The sequence below is a fragment of the Centropristis striata genome, chromosome 12 (assembly GCF_030273125.1).
Source record: "Centropristis striata isolate RG_2023a ecotype Rhode Island chromosome 12, C.striata_1.0, whole genome shotgun sequence".
Classification (NCBI taxonomy): Eukaryota; Metazoa; Chordata; class Actinopteri; order Perciformes; family Serranidae; genus Centropristis; species Centropristis striata.
In genome coordinates, this window is record NC_081528.1 from 19,488,997 (window position 1) to 19,506,194 (window position 17,198).

At 36.9% G+C, this 17,198-nt stretch overlaps 1 protein-coding gene and 1 non-coding gene across 2 annotated transcripts in view; both read left to right on the top strand.

The window, feature by feature from the left end:
* The window catches only part of aff2 (AF4/FMR2 family, member 2), a 263,724-nt gene that overhangs the window by 236,165 nt on the left and 10,361 nt on the right, over nucleotides 1-17,198 (top strand). The window contains exons 18-22 of the mRNA XM_059346008.1: nucleotides 1,886-2,123; nucleotides 7,566-7,699; nucleotides 10,454-10,517; nucleotides 11,131-11,267; nucleotides 15,175-15,246. Coding sequence (XP_059201991.1) covers nucleotides 1,886-2,123; nucleotides 7,566-7,699; nucleotides 10,454-10,517; nucleotides 11,131-11,267; nucleotides 15,175-15,246 — 645 coding nt within the window. The remainder of the gene's footprint in view (nucleotides 1-1,885; nucleotides 2,124-7,565; nucleotides 7,700-10,453; nucleotides 10,518-11,130; nucleotides 11,268-15,174; nucleotides 15,247-17,198) is intronic.
* trnaw-cca (transfer RNA tryptophan (anticodon CCA)) lies at nucleotides 6,597-6,668 on the top strand. The gene has a single exon. It is a non-coding gene; the product is annotated as a tRNA-Trp (tRNA).

Consider the following 17,198-nt stretch of genomic DNA (forward strand, 5'->3'; position numbering starts at 1 on the left):
TTTGACCCAGTCCAAGCTGAACATACGGTAACAGGGTAAAAGTAGAAGTCATATTTATGTCAACCACAGACGCAAAGGCATTTGGCTAAAAGCTGACGGTTAACAGGGTCACTGGTTGAACCGCAACACTGGAGAAGACAATATTGCATTCAGGTGCTTGGCAGTTCCGAAGCTGGGAATCATGTTGAGTAATAAAATACAACACAACAAGTTAAGTTCCCAGAAAGTAAGTCCAACATCAGTTCAGGGGGGGCTTGATGGAGTTAGAGTTAGTTGGAGGGTATTGTAAGGACACAAGGCCGCTGGGAGGAGCTGTTTGGGGTCAGAAGCATGACACTTGGGGACCTATCTTACACTTAGCACAAAGTTGAGCAAAGCAGAGCACAACTTTTAACAGTGCTAATGTAATTTTACCGTAATATTACAAAAAGTTGCACCATATTTATTACGGTAAAGTTCTGGCAACCACAGCTGCCATTTTCTTACCGTAAAAACAACAGTGGTTTTTTTTACAGTGTGTGTTGGTCTTAAAATGAGGTGTGGTCAGATGCATGATTGGTGCATTGCTATGTTGAGGAAGCAGAGTGATTACACTATTGACCCACAAAACCCGGTCTAAAGTCAATGGCACAGTATTTTCCTGCTGTTTAAAGGGTGCATTATTAGCACAATAACATCTGCCTCCATAGGCTCTTTCACAACACATGTACACTCTGCTGTTACAAAGACACAGGCATGTGTAGCAGCACTTTTCAGCTGTTTAATAGGTTATTGGTGTATTTGCTCACATGCAGTCAAATGGAGTTGTTGATGGGACAGAGGACTGGGAGACAGCAGAGGCAGAGAACTGCTCGCTTCTCCAAATTGCAGAATCTGCCATCAGAGAATGGGAGATGACACTTTAATTGGTTTAATTCACGAAAACACACCTATGATTAATAAACACAACCCCTTTCAGCCAGCTTATGTGCTGTTTAACTCAGAAAATTGGAATTGGCCCTTAATGCAGCATGCACATGTGCTGTAGATGGTTTAAATAGAGCCCATGTTCTGTATCTGAAATGCAAAAGAAACAATCAAGAAGACTCAAGCAAAAGTTACTCAAATTATACTTTATGATCAGCATTCTGGAAGAACCTCTGACACCAAAAGTAAAAAAACTTTACATGAAATCAATTTTTTTTTAAAGACACCAAAACACAGCCTTTAGTACTGAATATTAACAGTTTTTTTCTCATCATGAAAGATTTCCTACTAGTGCTCAGTAATTTCAGGCTGAAATACTGCTCTAAAGATTCAGTAATATAGAAAGTGGAAGTAATTTTCGCACAAAATTTGAAAAACCACTTAAACCGTTTAAGTGCAGTAATTTCCAGAGACTGACAGCAGCTAAAATCTGATTGCAGCAGATTCCCCAAGGCACATGAACTTCTATCTGCTGAAAGGCCTGTTGAAGAGTAAACACAATAACAGTATGAATAATAAACATGTGGTAGAAAATAAATGTATCTCTGTGTGTTTTTATGATGAGATTCTTTGTGGATTCAGTGGTTTTTCATTTTTCAGTTATCATGATTATTTCCCCTTATTGTCAAGATTAATTGTGATCCTTTGTTTGGACATGTTTCATTATTAAGTGCATTAATTATTATATACATAAGAGCTGAAAAACAACTTGGGACTTGCAGCTCTGCCTCACACCTCTCTTCCTCACAGATCACTAAGCCGTGCTGGGGTGTTAATGGAAACAAGAATCACAGTTTAGCGATAGGCGGCTAATTAGAACACATATAATACACATTTAGTAGAAATATAATATTCAGTTAGGATGAATAAATAAATATCACACTTCTTTTTCCCTTTTGTGTCTCTTCTGTGTGTTCAGCAGCTCACTAAACAGGAAGCAGTCTCGGCGGCGCGATGACAAGCTGCTCCCGCCCCTCCTGTCCCCGCTCTCCGACGACCCCCCTCGTAAACGAACCTGTGACAGCAGTTCCTCTCTCAGCCAGGAGGGCGGCGCCGCTGGGGTGCTGCCCTGCCCCACCTCCTCCTCCTCTTCCTCTTCATCACACAGACACAGGAGAGGTGAAGGCAAGGTGTCATCACATGCGAGAAATGGCAGTGTAAGTACTCAAACATATCACTATTTAGATAATCAAAAATATGATTAAATCGATGCATTTTCTGAAACATGGCAATTTCTGGCTATATTATGCTTTAATATGTGTATGACTTTTTTTGAGCGGGTCATTTTTGGACATCCCAGAATATGGTGTTTGTTCGCTATTTTTGGACAAACTATACTACCACATGTATCAACAGAGTATAATTGGGCCATTTCCAACATTTTTATGCATTTTAACATTTTTATAGTTTGACTTTTTTCAGTTTTTGGACATCCCAAAATATGGTGTGTTTTTTTTTGCTACTTTTGTACAAACTATACTACTACATGTATCAACAAGTACAAATGGGCCATTTCTAGCAGTTTAAATTTTACCATTTTTGACAAAAAATCGACATGCTAGTGTCTTTTTAGTATAGTATTTTTTTTTCCAGGGCGTCATTTTTGGACATCCCATAATATGGTGTTTTTTCTGTCATTTATGGCCACATGATGCTCTAATATGTATCAACAGATTATAATTGACCCATTTTAATGGCTTCCAACCATAAATGTCTCAGTCTAGCTTTAAAGGGAGTGTTTGATAGAGTAATCAATGAGAATGAAGGACATTTTTTTTTTTTTTGCTTTACTGTTCTTACATCCAATGGCACAGCAAGACATTTTTCCCCTAAAACTCTTCTGTTTCCCCTCTATTTCCTTATTGTTTACATAGATTGGTCGTTAATAGCAGTTGTTATCCTCTGAGTTTCTGCCGACTTAAAGTAACATTTACATACCTAGTAGCAGTAGGTCTTGATGTTTAACCACTCAAACATTAGCCATTTAATGTTATTTTGGGTCCTTTACCATCCCGACAATGAATATGGGTCAGGAAGTCTCACAGCATTGTTAATGCTTTTCAAGATAATGCATGTCTCCTGGTTCTGGCTTCACTTTGGGTTTACACTATGTTGGAGTGATAGTAGGCTGGTGGCATTATCTTCCTGCAAAATTGAGTTGCTCACCTGACACTGACACTGTTCCAAAAATAACTCCTGAGTTAATGACATGCCACGCTTAAAAGCTATGAATCTACAGCACATCTCCACCGATGTGAGTCAGACTGTATTTCCTTACCGGCTCTTCCAGGGGTTTCAGGAGCCAAAATCACTAAAAGATGTTCTTATATAAGTGTTTTTATTCAGTGGTGGGGGGAGTTTTCAGATCCTTTACTCAAGTAAAAGCAGCAATGCTACAGTGCATAAATACTCTAGTATTAGTGTAAAAAATACTTTAAGGGGCTGTTTTAGGCTGATTTTCAGGCCCATACTGACTCGTGACTGGTGTCGCTGGCAGGGCTGCCAAGTTTCAGAAAATGACAAGAGTGAGACTCTAGCACCATGATGCCTTTGGCCTTTTAACGTCGATTTATTCCTTAAGACTGATGTCCTCACCTACATGCCAGCGGCCAGGGGCGAGTCGAGGGTCAGAGCTTTAGGGCTGCTGAGCACCCATTGAGCCCCGCTGCCACCACACACCCTCAATCAACAGTCATTAGAATTGATTAGATTGAACTTTATTGTCACTGAACAAAGTAACAGCTACTTGGACAACAAAATGCAAAATATAGGCCATCTTTCTCTCTTTCCCATGGCACTTTTTTTGGTCATTTTGTGTCTTTTTTAGTTACTTTGTGTCTTTTTTTGGTCATTTTGTGTCCTTTTTAGTTATTTTGTGTCTTTTTTCTGTCATTTTGTGTCTTTTTTGTCATTTTGTGTCTTTTTTAAGTAATTTAGTTTTTTGTCATTTTGTGTCCTTTTTAGTTATTTTTTGGTTTTTTTGTGTCTTTTTTAGGTCATTTTATGTCTTTTTTAAAAGTAATTCAGGTTTTTTTCTGTCATTTTGTGTGTTTTTTTAGTTATTTTGTGTCTTTTTTCTGTCATTTTGTGTCTTTTTAGTTATTTTGTGTCTTTTTTGTTCATTCTGTGTCTTTTTTAGTAATGTTGTGTCTTTTTTTAGTAATGTGTCTTTTTTCTGTCATTTTGTGTCTTTTTTAAGTAATTTAGGTTTTTTTTCTGTCATTTTGTGTGATTTTTTTCGTTATTTTATATCTTTTTTTGGTCATTTTGTGTCCTTAATAGTTATTTTGTGTCTTTTTAGGTCATTTTGTGTCTTTTTTCTGTCATTTTGTGTCTTTTTTAAGTAGTTTAGGTTTTTTTTTGTCATTTTGTGTCCTTTTTAGTTGTGTTGTGTCTTTTTTTGGTCATTTTGTGTCTTTTTAAGGTCATTTTGTGTCTTTTTTAGTAATTTTGTGTCCTTTTTTCTGTCATTTTCTTTCTTTTTTTTTAAAGTAATTTAGGTTTTTTTCTGTCATTTTGTGTGATTTTTTTAATTTTTTTTTTTTTTTTTATCTCGGACGTCTGGTCACTTATAGCATATAAGAATATTCAATTACTGTTAAGCCAACTATGAATAATAAAACATGCCAAAACATGTGTCCTTTATCATAGCTACACGTATGACAAAAAAACGTGTGAAAATCAGTAGTATTCAGTGAGGTAAGATTAATTAAATGCGCTGACAGTTATATGCTCCTGTCAAACTAATTACACTGAGTGGAGCGGATCACCACTCCAAGATGGCGGCCGAATTTCTTGCGTCACAGCAGCTGATGCTGCGTCTATTTGTCTATGGGCGTGTCTGCTCCGCCTTCCGCCATGTTTGCCAAAAGAGAGAGAGAGCGAGAGCGCGAAGGAGAGAGATTTAATATGAAATATATTTAATGTAAAATATTTAATATGTTTGTATTAATATTTAATGTATTGTATTAATTGTATTGTAATTGAATTGCATGTCTGTATGTATGTTCTGCTTTTGGCAACAAAGGTTGATACCATTCATGCCAATAAAGCTAATTTGGTTCCATTTGTACACTGTCAGAGTTAAGGATAGACCTTGAAATTTAGAATTTTGAGAAACACTGCTTTAGAGGGGTCTAAATTGATATTCACAAGTCTGTAACTCTGACATACACACACACACACACACACACACATTGAGACTAACGTTAGAGTCTCTTTTTCAAGTGTGAACTGGTCAAGAGAAGAGGCAAATAAATGTTACACAGCTCTGCAACAAATACAGGACAGTGATAGACTTAAAGCAGCCTTAAAACAGTACATATTAACTAGGAAACTCAAGGAGAAACAGTGAATCAACTGTCAACAAAATTGAGTAGTTAATTACCATCTGTCTTCAAGCAACATCGAGCGGGTTTTAAATGTCGGCGCTGTTGTGTGTGAAAGAAAGTTAGAGACGCCAAGACCCGCCTTTCGTTGCTTCTGATTGGTTTATATTGCGTGGTGCCTTCCGCGGTTGGTTAGATTTAGGCACAAAGGACTGATGGATTGGTCTGGGATTGGTTATCTCGGTCTGTCAATCAGAGATACTCGAGATACGGCAAGCCGCGAGGACGAAAGTTTATTATCATGAAAAAAATAAATACAGAGTATTGAATGGGGAAATATAAGCGTGAGAAATGTCAAGTGTGGCGTGTGGTGTGATAATGGGTTAAATTGCGTGACTGTCACACTCAAAGCGTGACACTTGGCAGCTCTGCGTTGGATATCAGAACAGGAATAGTAAAAAAAATAAAAAACAATCGATTACTTTTGTTAAAAAACGAACCATAATATGGTATTTTCCTGTCATTTCTGGCCCTATGGTGCTCTAATATGTATCCACAGACTGTAATTGACCCATTTGAAGCATTTTTAGGCATTTTGAAATTTGACCATTTTTTACCTTTTTTTTGAGGGGGTCATTTTTGGACATTGCATGATATGGTGTTTTTTTCACTATTTTTGGACAAACTATACTACCACATGTATCAACAGAGTACAAATGGGCCATTTCTAGCATTTTAAAATGTGACAATTTTTGACAAAAATCAACAGCTATATTATGACTTTTTTTAGGGGGTCATTTTTGGACGTTTTGATGGTGTTTTCTATTATTTCTGGCATATTATGCTCTAATATGTATCAACAGTTAACATCTCAAGTAAAGACTCTGTGGCGCAACGGTAGCGCAGCTGACTCCAGATCAGAAGGTTGTGTGTTCAAATCATGTCAGGGTCAACAGTTTGTTCACGAAAGTCATAGAAAAGAGCAAGCTTAATGCTGCTATAGACGCTATAACGGTAACAGATGCAGTCACTGTGATTTCACCCATAGGTTTGTGAACTCTGCTTTTAAAGCCTTGACTTCGCCATTTTGGCCGTCGCCATCTTCGTTTTTTTGTAACTAGCTCATGAAAGAAGAATACAAGCCAGAATAACGCTATGTCTCTGCTAACGCCAGTGATTGAGACATTAAACTCATTAGAAAAATGTTAACTGAGGTAATAAATTCAGTGAGAAGTAGGTCTATTTTCTAATGGACCTCTAAACAATCACATGGAGAAGTTTACCTGTCTGCCTCTAGATAAGGACTCTGTGGCGCAACGGTAGCGCATCTGACTCCAGATCATAAGGTTGCGTGTTCAAATCATGTCAGGGTCAAAGTCTTCCTGTTTGGTAGATGAAGGATTGACAGGATGGCATTGTATCCACAAGCTGTATAACATTACTGGATGCAGTGACTGTGATGTAGATAGCTGTTTTAAAGCCTCCAGGTTGCCATTTTGGCTGTTTCCATGTTGTTTTTTCTCAAACATTTTTGGACATCCCAAATATTTTTTTATTTTTGGACAAACTATACTACCACATGTATCAACAGACTATAATTGGGCCATTTCTAGCATTTTAAAAATTGGACCATTTTTGACAAAAATCTATATGCTATTGAGGGGGTCACTTTTGGACATCCCATTATATGGTATTTTTCTGGCCATATTGTGCTCTAATTTTAAGCATTTTAAGGCATTTTAAAATTTCACCTTTTTTGACAAAAATCGTTTTACTAGAGACAGTGAGACAATTAACTCAGCTGGTAAAGTCAAGTCAAGTCAAGTCAAATTTATTTATATAGCACATTTCATACGGCAGGCGTAAACTCAATGTGCTTAAAGTAAAAAATATACAATATACATACACTAAACATTGCATTAACATTATTCATAAAAGAGATAAAATAAACCATAAAATAAAAACATATAAGACAGCATAAAAAATGAGTGTAGAGTAGGGTAAGAGTTAGTGGTATTATCATTGTTAAAAGAAACAACAATAGTACTGGTTTTAAAAGAGCCTTTTACCCTTTACCTAACTAAAAGCTTGAGAAAAAAAGATGTTTTTAGTCTGCTTTTAAAGGAAGACACTGTTGTAACAGACCTGAGTTCATGTGGTAAAGACTTCAAGAAAGTAGCACCAAAGTGAATCATCACTGTCAATGAAGTGCTGAAAGTCACACATTGTATCACTATTATAACCATGGATTGAATGCCATCTCTCCTACAGGAAGTTGATACCAACGGCGAGAAGCCCAACGGAGATGCTTACCATGCCAACGGACAGTCAGACTCAGAGGTGTGGTCGGAACCGCTGATAGAACCTGCCGAACCTCGCAGGCCCAGACTGTCATTCAGCGACACGTACGTACAACTACAGTGTATACAAAACATGCTGACGTGTACACTTACTATACATTTAGTGCAATAGATTCTTGTTTGATGTCTGACAGCCTGACAGCTGAGTGATTTATAAATACACTTTTATTTTAATCATCTCTGTTGTTCATAAGACCCCGCAGTCTGTATGCATCCCTCGATGCTTGTTTAAGTAATCCCTGGATTTCCTCTGTGAGGAGACAGCAGGTGTCTCCTCTCTACATGGAAGTGTGTTGATTATTCCACTGTATGAATGTTATCTGTCTGTTTTTGCATCAGAAGATTTGCGTTAATGATGCTGTATGAGTCTTCTCTCTGAGATAACTAAAACATTCAGTCAAGACGGTTTTCTTTATTCAGCAAAAGTGTATCAACTCTAAACTGTCATTGCATCTTTCATGGAAAAGCTTGACAGCCCCTGTGCTAAAAATACCACTAGAATTAATGTTTATGATAACACTTTCGAGAGATACAAAAGTTTGTACACAGTCCAAAAGGGACCCCTGGAAAACAGGTCTTGTCCAAACCTGAATTCATGAATTTTTTTCTTTTTTTTTTTTTTAAAACACACAATCCAACCAAGGATAATTAGACGTGATCCAAAATCCTGTCAACAGGCCCAGGTAGAGAGAGAACCCCGACACTGACAGCAGCATGATGCTCCACCAATTAACAAGCAGCTGCAGTCGGAGAAAATAGCAATACATGTCATCTTCCTCTGAACTTTACATGTCACACTGCCACCAGATCTCTGAAACTAGTCCAGACTGCTGCTGCGCATGTGGTGTTCAACCTCCCAACACACCACTCTTCTTCTCCAATCAACACTCACACAGGCTCCAGCCTACGACTGGGGGCAGCACCTTGACTGGACAAAACATGACATAATGTAACACTGTGTCATCAATCAAAAAACACTTTTTTCCCTTTCTTTCTAATAATTATGACACACCTTGTGGTCAGAGCTGAAGGCAGGTCCACAGAGATCTACTTAACTCTACACACCTGAGACAACAGACGGTATAAAAAGAGTGGATGTTGCCCTCGGGTCTGAAAAGTGAAGCCAATGCAGAAGTGCCTTAAACCTGCATTATTTCTAATGACCAGCAGGGGGTGACTCCACTGGTTACAAAAAGAGGTCTGGTTGTATAGAAGTTCATGCAAAAATTATCCTTCTTCTCGCTTGATTTATCACCTCAGTAAACAGTCTATGGTCTCAATCACTAGTTTCAGGTCGTCTTTATTGCTGGATGATGTTTATTTATTAAATTTTGTTCCCATTTAAAGTAAAAATAGACTATAACACGATTACAAGGTAGCCCTTTATGACATTTTTTTCAGTTTTTGGACATCCCATTATATGGTATTTTGTCATTTCTGGCCATAATCTGCTCTATTATGTATCAACAGACTATAATAAGACCATTTTAAGCACTTTTAGGCATTCTAAATTTGACCAAAATCAACATTCTATAGTATGACTTTTTTTCAGGGGACATTTTTGGACATCCCCTAATATGGTGTTTTTTTCACGCTATTTTTGGACCAACTATACTACTACATGTATCAACAGAGTACAATTAGCATTTTTAGGCATTTTAAAATTTGACCATTTCTGACAAAAATCGACATGCTATAGTATGACTTTTTTTTGAGGGGGTCATTTTTGGACATCCTATAATATGGTGTTTTTCTGTCATTTCTGGCCATATTATGCTCTAATATGTACCGACATTTTATAATAAGACCATTTTAAACATTTTTAGGCATTTTAAAATTTGACAATTTTTTGGGACAAAAATCTAAATATATATTTTTTTTTTACGGGGTCATTTTTGGACATCCCATAATATGGTGTTTTTTTGCTATTTTTGGACAAACTATACTACCACATGTATCAGCAGAGTATAATTGGGCTATTTGTAGCATTTTCAAATTTGACCTTTTTTGACGTACTTGATGCTGTATGACTTATTTTTTAATTTTTGGACATCTCATAATATGGTGTCTTTCTGTAATTTCTGGCTATATTATGCTCTGATATGTATCAAGTAGGGCTTCCTTTTTTTCTTTTGAACTATAGGTTGTTTTTTTTTACTATGTCCACAACTAAAATACCAAACTTGTAGAAACAGCAGTCCTCAAAGCAGTGGGTGACGTCAACTACGTCTACTTCTTTCAAACAGTCAATGCTCAAGGCTTGACACAGTAGAATGGGACCCTACCTAAACCAACTGCGAGTGTAACATGCTCATTAACACCTGGTGGCTGGAGAAATGAGCATGAAGCTCCGGGTGCTGGTAACTTGGAGGCAAGCCAGAAACTGATCATCTACATATAGCCTACCACCCACACATAGCTGGTTGAAAGCTAAGCCATCATCGTGCTGTATATTGGATATTTTAAAACAACGCACTAATAGGCCAAACTGTGGAAAACATCTCTAACTACCTCACCACTGGTCCAGTTGTGTTGAAACCTGGAAGGATGATACATCTTGTTACTTATTTGTCCCAAAGGCTTCTTCCATTATTCATGAAACAACATGTTTTGTTGTTATACTAAGGTTACAGGAAGCCTGAGGTTTGTATACCTAAGTAGGCTACTGTATATAACTCACTGCAAGCTACTTGTAGCCAGTGATTATGTAAATCACTCTGCAGGGTTGTTTTTTTTAGTTTTTGTTAAACGACGTGTCAGTGGAGACATACTGTTTATGTTTTCTTTGTGCTGTTTCAGAGTTCACAGTGCAGACTACTACATGCAGGAGGCCAAGAGACTGAAGCACAAGGCTGATGCTTTGGTAAGATGTCGTCCTCCACAGCACACACACATTCACACCTCCATGCAGGAGCACATAGAGCAGGCACACACAGATAGCAAGAAAATGATTGGAAGACACACAATGTTAACATCTGCAGCGTAGACTGTAATTATGTGTGTACTCGCTGAGATGTGTGTGTCACTGCTCATGCGTGTGTGCACGAGGAGCCTCCGAAGAATGAAAATCTATTTCATATCAAGTACTGTACTGTATAATTTGTGTTATTTATTGCACCCTTTGTCTCCAAGGGAACATTGCATTCAAGGACTGATGATGTCTGCAGGATTATACAATATCAAAAGAATTATCTGATCCCCACCCGAACAATGAAATGAGATTTATTTAACTTGTTATTTATCTTATGTTTACTCGTTGTTTCCCCACATTTATCTGGGGATTTGCATCTTAGCGGGAGATTATTCAAAGAGTGCATCTGCCACAATGCTGTTAAGACATTGCTTATTCTGTCTCTGTCTCATTCACGGCTTCTCTTCTCTCTGTCTCTCCGCTGCTATAATTTGTCTTTCTTATTGTTGTCACATTTTGGCTTTTTCTGTCACTCATGTGTCTGTCTTTCTGTCTGTATCTGTAGATGGACAAATTTGGTAAAGCGGTGAACTACGCAGACGGCGCCCTCTCCTTCATAGAGTGTGGGAATGCGATGGAGCGAGATCCGCTAGAGGCCAAATCTCCGTATACCATGTACTCTGAGACTGTGGAGCTAATCAGGTACTGGATGGACAGAAAAGTCTCTTAACAAGTGAAATAAAAACAAATAATAGTATTTACTAGTGATGTGCCAATAAAGCCTCATGAACCATTTTCTTTATTTTCTAATACAAATAAAGAAATTGGTTCATGAGGCTTCATTGGTACATCACTGGTACAATAATTGTCAATATTGTCAAATATCAGTAAGATTTATAAGGCGTGAGCAGGTTGCAACAGTTTTCATGATTATAATTGGGCCATTTCTAGCATTTTTAGGCATTTTAAAATTTGACCATTTTTCACAAAAATCGACATGCTATAGTATGACTTTATTCAGTTTTTAGATATCCCATAATATGGTGTTTTTCTCTAATTTCTGGCCATATTATGCTGTAATATGTATCAAAAGAGTATAATTGGGTCATTTCCATCATTATTAGGCATTTTACATTTTTGCCATTTTTTGACAAAAACAGACATACTATAATATGACTTTTTTAGAGGGGGTCATTTTTGGACATCCCATGATGATAATCATTTCTGTCATATCACAAATCTCTAAACAAGTTAAATAAAAACAAATAATGGTATTTACTAGTGATGTGCCAATGAAGCCTCATGAACCGTTTCCTTTATTTTCTGAGCCCACTAGATGGCGCTCTTGGGTTTATAGAAAAAGGCTCAAGCAATGGTAATTGAGTGTGCTTTCAGCGCTTTGTTGAACAGAGAGCTCCATTTATTGGGCACAGAAAATGGTTCATGAAGCTTCATTGGTACATCACTAGTATTTACAGAAATGATCAAATATCAGTAAGATTTCTAAGGCGTGGGCAGGATGTAAGAGTACTTTGTGGCCAGTCTAATAAAACTTTTTATGACCACTTTCTTTAAATGTTAAATAAGTTAAATGTGGAATCTGTGGGAGATCATCAGATGTTATCACTTGACTTGTGACTTGCACATGTGTGACTCACTCCCACATCTAATTAATAGGTGTTAGATTGAAATTAGCATAGCAGTGTAAAGCATTTCATGTACTTTCTTTGGATACAATAACTTTCTCTCAGTATCCCAAACTCACATGGCCTTCCAATAGCTCTTTTGTATTATGATACACTTTACATTGTCATTATTAGTGATGTTTTCCCCCCAGGCTGTCACAGTGATAAACAGTGATCCAGTGTTCAGTCACCATAAATAGACTGGACCAATCATCCACTCCTTGTATTAACTGTTTATTTATTTTGTCACTATTGGCATATATGTGCATTTTTGTTTATTGTTTGCACTCTCTCTTTAACTCAGCTCAGTTTCTTCTGTTGTTAACTGTTTGTCTCTATAAGTAACTCTGGAACATTTGAAAACTGGAATCTAATTCCTTGTATGTTGCACATATACTTTATACAGTAAATCTGATTCTGGTCCTAACCAAAAGTAGGGAGTAAGTCATACATAAGTCACAAGCAAGTGATATTAAAGTTATTAAATATTTAAAGTTTCAGACAAGTCCCAAGTTACTGTTGTGAGAATTAAGCGAGTGAAATCGAGTCCCTGCTGTTAGTCACAATGGTCATAAAATGTTTTATTTCAAGTCCTAACGAAAAGTGTTGCAGCTTATATGGTTACACCTTATTAATATTACTGATAATCCATCAATAACAAGCCTTCTGAATGAACAACATGGAGAATGGGGCTGTAAAATTATAATATAGCGTTCTTTCTAACTTGTGTGCAGCCAGTAAGCTACTAAGTTAGCTAAAAAGATACATTCACATACATTTATTGTGAGGTTTTGTAGTAGTAGTTTATGCACATTGCACTAGAAATGACCCAGTCATGTTTACAATTTAACAATATCTAGAAAAAAATGTTTAAGTCCTTTTTAGTCATCTGCCTCAAGTTTTAGTCAAGTCTTTTATTGATGTTTTTCAAACAAGTGTCAATTTGTTAATTTGTTGTTTATGTAACATTATACTTCTACTCCACTACATTTAGAGGCAAATATTGTACCTTTTACTCCACTACATTTAGCTGACAGCTTTAGTTTCTTTACAGGAGATTTAACATAAAAAATATGCATAATTTTACATGAACAAACATATGCATAATTTTCTTTTAATTAAACCACATAACAGTATATTAAGTAGTTAAAATGAGCTCTATCTTTTAGCAAAATTAAAACACTGCTTACATAAATACATCAATAATGATAATCTAATAATATATTTAGAATATATATTCTAAGTCTGACTTGAATCAAGTCACAGGACTCAAGTCGGCAACACTGCCGAGCCATTATAGAAAGCAAGCAGCTACAGCAGATACACTCCGCTGTACATGTCAAACCTGTGAGAGACAGCATGTTAACATGAACTATGACCTTGTCATCGCTTCTTTAAATATATGATAAAAATGCACATATTTAGAGCAGCATCATGTTACCTTATACTTGCTAATGAGGTGCTGTATCTGGCAAGTGTGTGTGTGTGTGTGTGTGTGTGTGCGTGCTATAAAAATACTACAGTGTTTTGTTACTCTATCAACAACCATTGTTTATTTAAAGTGAATAATACTGAACTAATACACTGCACAGCATGATAATAAATAAAATATAAAGTAACTTTAACTGGCAAAGTCCTCATAAATATATAAATATACCAATATAGCAGTTCTGTTGTGGAAAGTTATCTGGCAGTCCACAGCAGCTCACACACTGCACCAGTCAGCAGCTAATATATGCTGTAATTCAATGATTCTTTCCTGAAAAAAAAAAAAATAAGTGGGTACTCATCTTGTGCACTGTCTCCGCACATTTCCAAATAATTGCTTCCAAATTATATTGTTTCAGAATTCATATGTAGAAAATTACACCTCTCTTATCAGCCTAACCTCCCTGACCTGTTGTAGATTTAGCCTATTAGCTGAAATAATATTGTGCAGTTGCACATGTTCACCCCTCTGCCCACACAAAATGACTAATCAAAAGTTGAGTTTGGGAATAAAAGCTAAGCCCTAATTAGCGTGAAGCCAGCGCTCTATTCAAAAACGTCTGGACTCTCCGACATTGTATTTTTTTTATTTTATCGTTGTTGTCTAAAGCATGACAGACCTGCGGGCTGCTAATGAGCAGAGTGTAGCCACTGTTGCATTACAGCATCTCTGCTGTTTTCCTGCCTCTCACAGCTGCCGGTGTGTGAAGTCACTAAGTGCGGCTTTAAGAGAGCAAAGTAAGAATAACAAATGACTGGGTGCTTTGAAAGCAGGCAGGTTGACAGCAGGGTGCTGTAGTGGGAGAGAGTCTTTTAACTGAAGGACTCAGGTTCAAGCTCCGCTCATCCATCCTGCTGAAGTGTCCTTGAGCAACATGCTGAATGGTCACCAGCTGCGTGGTTTGCCGATCTGTGACTCTGACCTTTGACCTCCCTGAGGAGGGAGCAGGAGTAAGGACAAGATTTTTCCTCCAGAGATCAATGAAGTATAAAGGTGTTACTGCTCTCACCTGTCACGGCTGAATTTCACTTTGACTGATTAACCACCTCGCTAAGCAATCACGTCAGGTCACCGAGGGCACCAGGCAACAGCTGACCCCTACAGCATTTCTGAAGATACCTAATTAGGAAGCGCGGAGTGAGATAAAGCTGACCTGCAGAGCGTCTTGCTGAAGGGCACTTCAGCAGAGTGGATGGCGGCTGTCAGCGAACTGAATGAATGAAGCACTAAGTGCCGTAACTGTCACTGTTTTATACTCTGTATGCTCAGAAAGAGCAGCTCCTTGAATGATTTTAACCTTGATTTTCTAATTAATATAAACCTTGAGTAGACTTTTATTCACTATCATGAGAAAAATAAAGTGTTTTTATACATTTTAAGAACATAAATCAGTGGAAATGTCAGCAGCAGAGTAATGAGTCTCTCTCGTCTACAGGTATGCCATGAGGCTGAAGAACTTCACCAGCCACTCAGCCACCGTCGCTGAGAAGAAGCTCGCCGTGTTGTGGTACGATTCGCTTTTTAACATGTGTGTATGTGTGTGTAGTACAATACAGGTGCATCTCAATATATTACAATATGATGGAAAAGTCCGTTTCCAGTAGTTCAAGTCAAACAGTCCCAACCAAGTATTGAGTCATATAGATGGACATACTTTTACAGGCCAACATTTACATATTAATAGGGCCGGGACTCGATTAAAAAAATTAATCTAATTAATTAGAGGCTTTGTAATTAATTAATCGCATTTTAATCGCATATGAATATTTGACCTGAGAACAGCGAGAAGTAATTTTTTTCACATGGATTTTTAGTATACCATTGAATAATGACTGAATACATAAGCTTAAGCAACAAAAATATTGTTTATTTTTGTTCAAGTCCAACAGACCAGTGCAATTTTTGCCATTAAGTGTAGCAATAGCATATTTCGAAATATAGTACATTTCATAAATTCAGGTAGCCTATAGGTAGGTAGACCTTCTGTAAACTAGAATACTTTGGTTTTTTAAGTAAAACACAATCCACGCTAGCTACCACACTATCCGCTAGCTGCTATATGTTTAGCATTGAGGTGATACTTGAGGCTGGATGTGCTGCGGTGATATGTGAATTACGTGTTGCATAGCAACAACCATGCTCTTATAGACGCTTCCATCCGTTGTTTTTTTGTAACTAAATGTCCCATCATCCACGGGGCCAACCAAAGCGCTCTCATCAGCTTCTTCCTTCATGTTCACTGTGGTTTGTTGTTGTCTGAACTCATGAACGCTAGTTGGTGCTCCAGTATAATCGGTCCGCCTGAAACTCATCCAGTGAGAAACGTTCCGTGGTGCAAAAATAAGTGGGTTTAAAATGCGTTCATTTCTGTGTAATTAATTAATCTTAATTAACGCATTAAAGTCCTGGCCCTACATATTAAACACACTTTTTTAAATTGGTCTTTTGTAATATTCAATTTTTTTTGAGACACAGAATTTTAGGTCTTCGAGGTCAAGATAACATTTATTTGTAGAGCACCTATACACAGCCAAAGTTGACCAAAGTGCTTTAGATAAATGATTAACAACAAAAAAAAACCAAAAGATACATAAGTGGAAAGCAACAAAAAATCCAAAAGATACATAAATGAATAACAAAAAAATCAAAGAAAATGTACAATACAGCACACAAAAACAACTTTCTTCTCGCACAGATTCAAAAACCTGGGAGAACAAGTGAGTTTTAAGAGAAGATTTAAAAATGTCCAAAGTCTCTGACGACCGAATATGCAGCAGTAAACTGTCCCACAGCTTAGGGGCAGCCACTGCAAAAGATCGATCGTCTTGATTAAATTTAAGCCATAATCATTATAAATAGAAGAAATTAATAAATTGACATGAAATGTTTCATTCTGTGAGTAATGGATCTATATAATGTGTTATTTCCACTTTTTGAACTGAGTTACTGACAAAAACTTATCTATGATATTCTAAATTATTGAGATGCAGCAGCCAATTTTCAGTGGTAGAACGTAACTTAGTGCATTTAGTCAGTACTGTACTTAAGTACAATTTTGAGGAGTATTTTCATTTTTCTACTCCACTACATTTTGAGGCAAATTTTTGACTTTTTCAAATCAAATAGCCTCTTTTGTTTTTATAAAGTCAACTATACAACAAAATTGGGAGTGCCACAACAAAACAAACATGAGTAAAACATTTTGAAATACGGTAGAACACTGAGCTAAAACAAGGACATGTGATGTCATACAAATATAAAAATTGATAGAAATTACCACTTAAAATACTAAAAATGGTATAGACGAGGTAGATAGTGTGTTGCACATATTATTTGTATTGCACATATCAGTTTTATTGCACAAATTTATAATGCAGTTTTTTGTATCCCGCTTTTTTACTCCACTACATTTAGATGCCAGCTTTAGTTATTTTTCAGGTCAACATTTAACATACAGAC